Here is a 9,487-nt window from a genome sequence, read left to right as displayed (position 1 = left end):
TTTCTATTTTCTTTGAAAGTGCTTTCCTTCCACCCAAATGCCCCAAAGCAGCACTTGGGGCCAGGCAGGGCACATGACTGCCCTTAGGCCAGATGCCACCTGGGAGAACAGCAAGTGCAGCAGGATTTGGGGCTGATGGCTGCAGGGATGTGGATGTCCAGGGCTTCAGGAGTTGCAGCTGACCCTACAAGCCTACAGTCATGCCAGCAATGACTCCTGAAGTATTTCTTTCACCGACAGATTTTATTTTTTTAAATATCGTATGCTATCTTTAAAGAGTTCAGTAACTTTCAGGCTATTTTTTTCCTCTCAGTTTTTTTTCTATTTGTAATTTTCCTCTGTTTATAGATTTAGATGCTCCAGTGGCTTGTGGAGCTGAGCTAGCTAATTTGAAACTCTAAGAACTTTGTTTTTACACTCAAATTGTCTTTCCATCCTAAGAGGTACCCAATGTAGCTTGTAATTAGGTAGGCCAACTACAGAATGCTTGCCAGCATGAGCAGCAATGCAAGTGCAGCAGCCAGGCAAGTGGTGCAGTGCAGAATAGGGCTGCAAGAGTAGGGCTCGGGAGGACTGAGCAGAAATGCTGATGAAAAGTGCACAAATTTGTCCAAGTAGTAATGAATCTGAGCCAGAACATAATTAGGGTTTGTGGAGCCCCTCTCCGTTCAGCTGCAGGACCACACTTTCTGCTGAGGGTGAGGTTGCAGCCCCTTCTCCTCACAGTTTCTCAGTTCTGTTTCCTTCTTTAGGAGGTCTGGGACACTGCAGGCTCTCTCCAAGCCAAGGGGTGCGATGGAAAATCCATTCCTGTAGTGGAAATGCTGAGCTGGACCAAACCTCAGAATAGTTCCTGACTGGTTCCTGGAGCACGGGCAGCAGGAGGGTGGGGAGATGTGGGTGGGAGAAGTGTGACTGCTCTTTGACCTGTTCTCAGTACTTCCAAGCCTCTCTCTGGCTGCAGAGAGTTGTCACTTGAGAACTGCTTGGCGTTCTGCACAATGGATGAGAATAAAATGGGATGCACACAGATTGGGAATGTAGTGGCTAGTTTGGTGTTGGAGTATGCTTCTGGAAAAAAAAAAAACACCACATTTTAGCAGTGCAAAATCCACAAAATGACATACCTATGCTAGCTCCATCCTCCAAAAAGTGCTGGAAGTACATATAATGTGTTCTTAGCACTCATCATGAGTAGATGTTTGCACTGGGAAAGGACACATAGGACTTATGAAAATCTAAGTCTAATCATGCTCCTAATGCATGACTTCAAATTTTGATGCTTAATAAAAAGAAAGTGTCGCCTAGAAGTAGCAGGAATTGAAGGATGGGCTAATACCAACTTGCACGATTTTGCAGAGCTCCCTCCTGGCTTCCATCCTACAGACTAAGCTCAAAGTGCATCTTCTGGGCAATTGCCATCTTTGAGCTAAATCACGTTGACCAAACTCCCACTCCTTTCCTTGGCCCTGAAGGTCTCCATTGGGATGGAAACTTGGAGGTGCTGCAGGAAACCAGCCCAGCCAGCAGCAGCGCTTGTCACTCCATGTCCTCCTCATGGCAATGCTTATCCTTGCAGCCCATTCACTCAGCAGTATTTGAATTCTTTGCGTCAGAGGCTGCAGTAAGTGGATATTGCTCTCCCAGATGCCAGAAGGATTCATAAATCAAAGAGGAACAGGTGTCTTCCGAGTCCACAGTAGTGTATTTTTCAGCATTGCAATAAAAACCACAATGCCCTGTCAAGGCTGGTTAACAGGCAGGTATCCTCCCTTCATAAACGGGTGATAACTGGAGCTCAGATGTCAGCCTCTGACCCAACAAGTGCTGGTGTGAATTTAGGGCTGTTCCATTTGTCAGACGAGACAGCGGGTTTTGGGATGCTGCTTTGACTCTCTGGAAGCCCACATAAGCGGTGCTGTCAGCTCTTGAGATTCTTATCTTGTGCACTGCTCTCTAGACCATATAAAAGTTCCTGGCCTGCGTGGTACAGGGGAAATCCTCCAAAGTGTGGCCCCTTCCTTGTCTTCTGGCCTTTGCCCACAAAAAGCTCATAAACTGGGCAGCTAATGAGATAATGTATAATAAATATCACATAAAAAACATTGTGTTTGATGTAATGAGTGCAGATAAGGATTACTAGCATGGAAGTTGTGTCCTGCCAGGGAAGGATGGATGAGTTTTGTGTGGAACCTAAGAAGCTGATGGACAACTCTCTGCCTTCCCAATATCTCCCTCTATGACTTCTAGCATGTTTCCTCATATTTCCTCTATTTATATGGGAAGAGAGGGGGACACAAAGCATTATTATTAAGTGATTTTCCTGCAAGGACTAGGTATGGTACTCCATGTGTGGCTTTCCAGAGCTTTAATGTTGCACCTAACGTGAGGCTGGAAAGCCCTAAGCTATTTGCTCCCTGGATACAGGGAGTGAGGGGTTTCAGGAGCAGATAATTGACCAAAGCAGAAGATAGTGTCAGGAAGAGTTTAGGAGAGTAAATGTTTGCTGATGATGTGGCTCAGAGAAATCAAGTTTACACATTGAGCTTTGGTGTCTGGGGTACTACTGGTGCCTAACTGCAAAAGTGGGAAATCACAGTCCTGTGCTGTGCGATGGGCTGCATGGACTTATGCTGATATGGGGATGGGTCATCTCAGTGTGCTTGAAACCATTCTGCTCCTACGTGGGGCTGCTGAAATCTCTGTTCTCCATGGCGAGAGTTGGCTTCCCATCTCCCTGCCTGAGCTTCCTCCTGTCCATCTCCCTCAGAATTGAGTATGAAAACCTTTGCCCACACAGGCATTGTTAGCCATTTATTTTGCTATCAGTGATGTTCTGATGACACAGTGCCATTATTTAAACACATTCCAGGAATAGGCTGGGATCACAGGAAAAGAATGAGGCTAAAAAAACGTTACTGGAGAATGGGAGATGGTCAGAAATGTAACATATAGTGGTAGGAACAGTGGCACTGTGATTTCGTACTGAATTTAGAGCAGTTTCACTGTAGCCAGTAGGGTCATAGCAGGGGAAAAAGTGTTAACCAAAGTTGGTGGTGCTAATATGTGATGTGTCCAAAAAATTATTTTTAGATTGATATTCACAGCCCTGGCATTTTGCCTTTGCCCTGAAAATTTGTACAAATATTAAAAAATTAATAAACAAGAAAATATCTTAAATATCCTCCAGTGTTTATGAAGTTTCAGCTGACCTTTGCAGTACACCCTAACTATGATAAAAAAAAACCTCAGCACTGATACATTTTTCTTTTCTCTTTTTTTTTTCCTTTCCTTTTTTTTTTTCTTCCCTCTTTCCCTCTTTCTATAGACAAAACTGACAGCGTAATGTGGGTCCTGTGATATGGCCAATGTGTTTTTTTTCTAAGGTGAAGTGTGGAGTTAGCTCTTTCTTATGCTACAGAATCCCAGTCTCCTTCCACAAAGTATCAGTGGGAAGAGAGGTTACTGCTAAGCATCATCTTTGACTTTGGATCTTCCTTGGGGTCTCATCTACAAGATTCAGCCAGTGCTTTCTACATAACATCTGTTCTCAAGTCAGAGGGTCTTGCTGTCCCCATTTTACAGATGGGATTCTGAGAGACAGGAGGAATAATGCCAAATGCTTCAAAGATATTTAGTGCATGTGAAGTGCCGAGTTTCCTTTGAAGGCCTAAACCCAAATGACAAGCTTGTGATCATGCAAAAGATTTGTATCGCCCATGAGAACAGAACAGTTTTTTCAGGGTGGTGTCATAACCACTCCACAACCCTTCCTCTTTCTTCTTCCTGAAGCTCCTACTGACTTCAAAAGTGAAGAATTATGGCCCACATCCCACAGCGCTGTGAGCTTGGAACGTGTGCAGAGCTTTACCCACACATATATTCCATCAGGGATGCTGACTCAAATGAAATTACACAGACCAGGGGGGACGAGTGGTTTTGGGTCTTGACTTTGTTCAGTTCTTGTGTCCTCTCACTTCAAAAACTTGACAAAGAAATGCAGAGTATACCTAAAGATACCAAGAGTGGCACCTAATGACTGGATTCAGAGTCCAGCTGTACTTAACTGTAGTAACCATAGAGCCAGGTAAATATGAATAGAAAAAAGGCAGAGTTACAGCTGATTCAATCAAACAAATTGTTCTTTCTTTTAAATACCTCTGCATGAAATATATTATTGAGTTTTCATGGGAAATATGGGTGTATGTACATTACATTAATTGGTTTCTCAAAAAAACAGCATTGTTCTCAAAAAACATCTTCTTGAGGAGACTGTACACAAAACCTGTTCTTATCTCTCTTAATGTGCATCCACTGGAAAGGAAGCAAAGCCCAGTTGATGTGTGATTGTTTGCTGACCCCATTACTGCTTTCTTAGTGAGCAGCAAAATAAGAAGCGAGGATTTTCAACACTCCCATCACGCATCCTGTGATGCATTTGAATACTAATAGCAATAGACAGCTACTATCACAGAGGTGGTCAGTGTGCTGCCCCTTGGCACAGCACGTTTCATCTCTCACTCAGTTTGAAATAACAAATGCCAATATTTTGGCATTGACAAATGACAATATTATAAATACAAAAATTATGTTTTACACTGAATCAAAACAAAAATATTTGATGAAATGGACTAAGAAAAAAACATCCCTTGGCGTGTTCTTTAGCCCATCCTTTCAATACAACAGCTTTTCTTTTTTCCCCCCTCCAAAAAAAAAAAAAAAAACAACCCATTTAATCCCAACTGTGGTTAACAGCTTCCTAATTGCATGCAACTGTTTCTTGACTTCCTGATCCCTGTCTGGTAGTTAGGAATCCAAAGGGTTTCTTAAATCAACAGGAGCAGCTGCCTCCTTGAAGCCACGCATGGTGTATGTCACCGACCATGGAAAGGAGCTGCGATACAGGGAGGAGCAGCGCTGATTAATGGGGCCAGTGTCGTAGCTCAGAGTGTGGTTGCACTACTGTGTACGGCTGTACTTACTTCCATCATTTATCTTCCAGCCTCTGCCACACACACACATGCAAACATACACACACGCTGTATTTTTTGCAAGTGATTGAGCAGTCATTAGAAACACAGGAATGCACAAGGTGCAGAGGGATCTGTAGCTGGTGATGTGCCTATAAGGGTAATGCCTCCTTTCATCTCGTTCTTTGGACAAGTATGAGAAACGCTGACAAAATCCAGTCCTTGGTCTGAAATTTATCTCTCTGTCCTTAGCAAACTCTTTCCCACAGAAGGAAAAGAGAGGGGAAAAAAAAAAAAAAAAAGAAAAAAAGGTGAGGAAATGGCTGCATTTTGTGCATTCTGTTTTAGGTTTGATAAAGGGGGGAAACAAATTGTAAATTGAGTGTGGATGTAGGTGCAGTGCATCACTGCAAGTGATGGAGCTGCGTGAGCCAAAGGAGGGTGCTTGGCTTCTTGGCAAAGACCCTTTTGGTCAAGGTCTGAACAAAATCCCTGTGCTTGGGCTCTAAACCTCCTGCAGTGCAATGGAGATGTCCCCTAAACGGGCTGCTCAAAGCCATTCTGTCCATGAGCACTGCTGCTCCTGCCTTGAGTAGGAGCAGGTTGTTCTCATAAGTTGTATGGTGCTTTCCCTGAAGCATTGCATGTGTTGTTATTCCTACCTCACTGCTTTATACCAGGAATGGATGCTCCTAAAACTTTCACTATTGCAGCCAGCAGTATTTTACCCCTCCAGTGCCAGCAGGCTGCTCCTGGTCCCTGGAAGACAAAAGCAGCTAAAGGCGGCTTCCTTGTTTAGTGACAGGAAACTGGTGTCTCCAGTAGGTCTGGCCTAATGGGGCTGTTATTATTAGCTGAGTGTTCACAAAGGGCTAAAATGAGAATAAGGCACAAAGCACTCTCTTGCTCTGATGACTCTGCAAGACACGTTGAAGAAGCCAAGCCAGCCTGGAAAGCCTGGTAGGAGGAGTGACTTAGGGAAATATACCCCAATCTTAAAGAGCAACATGCTGGGAGAAGTGTGGTGGCAAAACAGATTGCACTTGGAAAATCCACATGGACCATGCAGCCCAACAGGCTAGTGCAGTTATGGTGTGCTGTCATTATCTCTGCCCATATGGGAGCATCATGAGATGCTGTGCCTGTTTCTGGCTCACCCAGCAGGTACAGCCTTTGGTGCAAACCCACAGCAAGGCTTCAGTCTGTCCTTCTGAGTAGCTCATGGTGAGAAACCTCAGCTGCCCTGTGCTCCCAACACATCTGAGGCTGCAGTGGAAAAGCCTTAAGGAGAACCACTGGAAAGATAAAAGTGAGTTCTCTCGCTAAGACTTGCTGAAAACTTTTAGAGAGACAATATGAGTGAGGAATGTGGGAAGAGGCAGAAACTGCTGTGGTAAAATCATATAGTTAAGTGGGAGGGTAAGAGGTGAGCTGAAAAAAAGATGACTAAAAGCAAGTTTTAAGAAAATGAGTTCAGGAATCTGGTATAGTGGAAAATCAGAGGAAGAATTAAAGCAACAGCGCTGCTGCATCAAGTATTTCATCACGCTGCTTGAAGGATGTTCCCCTCATGGGCTGTGCGTGCAATACCATTACCGCTGACTGAGATTAATGCTGGAAATCCTGGCAGCTTTACTTTTACCTGGGGACTGGGAAATCTGAATTTGGGTTTTGCAGCTTAAGCAGCTTTCCAGTGGCAAGGCAGAGGAAATCACCCAAGGTGAGGGGTCCTGTGAGCAGTCATCAAGCACTGCCCACTGTAACACACTGCAGGCTCCTGCATCAAAACAGCTCACCTGTTCCAGTAATCAAAGACTTGTGGCATGGCTGCCCCTTACAGCTTTGGTCTTGGTTTTTTCATGGGCTTACTCCCCTTACTGCAAAAATCCTAACTATCCTTCGGGTTTTCACCATCCTTCTTTGTGCGTGAACATCACTCCTTCCAAAAAAAGGGACTGACGGAGCAGCAGGTATGGAATTCCCTTTTTCTGCCCCAAAATATCAGGAATATTTCAGGGATTTTATGTTGTGGAGTTCATGTTCTTCTCTAGTGAGATCTAAAGCTGAGAAAAAGGTAAGGAGTTTTATCCTGTTTACATCTTCCTGGTTTTGGATTTGCTGACCTTTCTTAGTTGTTTAACTGTTTGGATTGTTAAGAAGAATTGTATACAAGCCAAATCTTGCAGTCCTTACTCAAGGTCATGACCACCTTGGTTGAGAATGCATTGCAGGGCTTGTTCAGGCATGAATCAGCCAATAAACAAGATTGGACATGCAGAGAAGAGGTACTGGTAAATTGCTCAGGTGTAGCACCTAAAAACTCAGGTTACTTAAGGAACAGAGTAAAATCAAAATGCTCTGTTTAGTAAAAGTTGTAGTCTGCTGTACCCTTCCCAGCTACAGCCAGGTGCCAGTTACACTAAATAAAACATGTGTTGGCCAGGTTTTTGTTTGTTGGGTGATTTGTTTTTTTTTTTTGTAGAATTAAAGATTATAGAACAAGCTCACGTACTGTGGTGAGTTTTTTCAGTGATGCACAGGTGGTTTAAGTAAGACTGGATTACAACCTCCAACGTTTCTGAGATTACTGAACTGTTTACAGCTGTCCTTTTAATGAGCCCGTTAGAGCCAGGTGCCGCCAGCTGAGCCTCAGTCTCTCCATTGCAGGTCCCAAACTTCATCAACACTACACTCCCACCCCACGAGCAAGTAACAGCCCAGGAGATAGACAGCTACTTCAGGCAGGAGCTCATCTACAAGAGGAACGAGAGAATGGGCAAGAGAGTGATGGCGCTTTTGCGGGAGAACACAGATAAGAGCTTCTTCTTTGCCTTCGGAGCAGGTATGGTGTGAAGTGCTCTTTTATTTGGATGTTCTGGTTGGAAGTAAAATGATTTGAATGCTTTGAGATTCTCTTTCTGGTGTTGTAGGGAGCTTTTTCTAGGGGATTTATCCTTAAAGTAGGAAGGTTTTTGTCTGCGTAAACCTGCTGTGTAGGAAATGAATCTTGTTCAGACAGGTTGTGATTTGGTTGCTCCTGAGCTTTTCATTGGGTTGTCCTGGTAGAAACGTGAAGCTGTTAACATTTCTCACACCACTGCATTCATTCCCTTTCCCAACGAAACTCTTCATTTCTCATGTTATGTTTGTGTTGTGGTTGTGTTTGTGGCAGCGAGTATAGGATGTACTTGAAGGGTCTTTGAATTTGGAGGAGTGGGTGAGGCTATGGGAACACAAGTCTTGCCATGGTAAGGGACTTGTTTGTGGGTTGGGAATCCTGCCCTGGGGTTTCAGACCTTGGGACCTCTGTGTATTTTCTACACGGGTGACACTGCTGCCATGGTGGTGCATTTCTCTCAACTGGATGTCTCTGGACCTTGTGCAAGTGTGTGAGTTATACATGTAGCTAAATACCACTATTTCTAAATCATTAAGGAGCATCTGATGTGTCCTTCTGCATGTTCTAACTTTCTCCCTGTAGTCTGCAGAACAAAGATGTGAGTAGCACTTCTGTAACAGCATGTGCAGCTGTCCTTTCTCTGTTAATTATTTTACCTCTGTAACAAAGTTAATGTTTCTGTGGTATAAGAGCATAAACAATAACTGCTCAGGCCCCTTTTCAGCAGAATGCTAAGGAGCAGCTTTAGTGGTTTTACAGGCTGCCCCGACTTCAAGGCAATTTGAGATTTCTGTGCTGAGAACTGATCTGTCTTCCTTCTTTTGCTAACCATTTCTCATCTTTGACAGAACTTTGCTTCTTGTCCCATGGCTCTCACTATGAAGTTTGGCAATGACTTGCCTTTCACTACGCACTTTGGTGGGAATTTTGATTAAAGGCTGCAGGATTTAATACAGATAGATGCATCTTTATGTATTTATTCTTTGAGCGTATCCAGACTGCATTTTCCCAAGTCTATTTTATCTCAGGCTTTCCTCATACTTGGTTTGAGGAGTTTTGCTCAATTTTATTTTACTTTTTACAGTAGAAGAATACATCACTGTGGCTCATAGTTGGATAGGGATTAATTTAAAAAAAAAAAAAAAAAAGTTGTCTAATTCATGGAGCTAGGATTATCAGAGATTACAGAATGGCTCTAATAAAATTCCCAGTTCAGGAAGCCCCTAGCAGGAAGTTACTGAAGCCTGGGGGATAGATGGCACTGTTGCCTTCTTACCTTCCTCTGTGCCTACATCTGCTGCAGACTTTCTTCATACCAGCAGGATCTTAGAGTGGAAAGATTCTAACCCCTGCAGCTATTTGTGTGTACTGGTAACAGAAATGCAATTAAATGGGTACTCACTGTAGATGGCTCTCCTTAGAAAGCTATTGCTATGGATGGGTGGTTTGGGCTTTCACCCCCTCACCTGTAGCTGAGTGCATCTACTCAGGGCACCTGAGCAGCTTCAGGTGTGAAAGCTGCTTTGTAAAAATCAAGACCCATTTCTTCTTTTGCTGCCCATTTTTGGCTTTGTTGTGGAAGCCTTTGTCACTGGACGGTTCCTTTCTGCCAGCTCTG

At 43.7% G+C, this 9,487-nt stretch overlaps 1 protein-coding gene across 1 annotated transcript in view; it reads left to right on the top strand.

Annotated features, from left to right (window-relative positions):
• Positions 1–9,487, top strand: part of TRABD2B (TraB domain containing 2B) — a 255,932-nt gene that overhangs the window by 145,569 nt on the left and 100,876 nt on the right. Inside the window, exon 4 of the mRNA XM_042873535.1 lies at positions 7,638–7,812. Within this exon, the coding sequence (XP_042729469.1) occupies positions 7,638–7,812 (175 nt within the window). The remainder of the gene's footprint in view (positions 1–7,637; positions 7,813–9,487) is intronic.

This window comes from Lagopus leucura, unplaced genomic scaffold (assembly GCF_019238085.1).
Source record: "Lagopus leucura isolate 7727_CA_CO unplaced genomic scaffold, USGS_WTPT01 Super-Scaffold_100009, whole genome shotgun sequence".
NCBI classification, from domain to species: Eukaryota; Metazoa; Chordata; class Aves; order Galliformes; family Phasianidae; genus Lagopus; species Lagopus leucura.
Note: the sequence above shows the minus strand (reverse complement) of the source record. Positions and strands in the feature narration are given on the sequence as shown.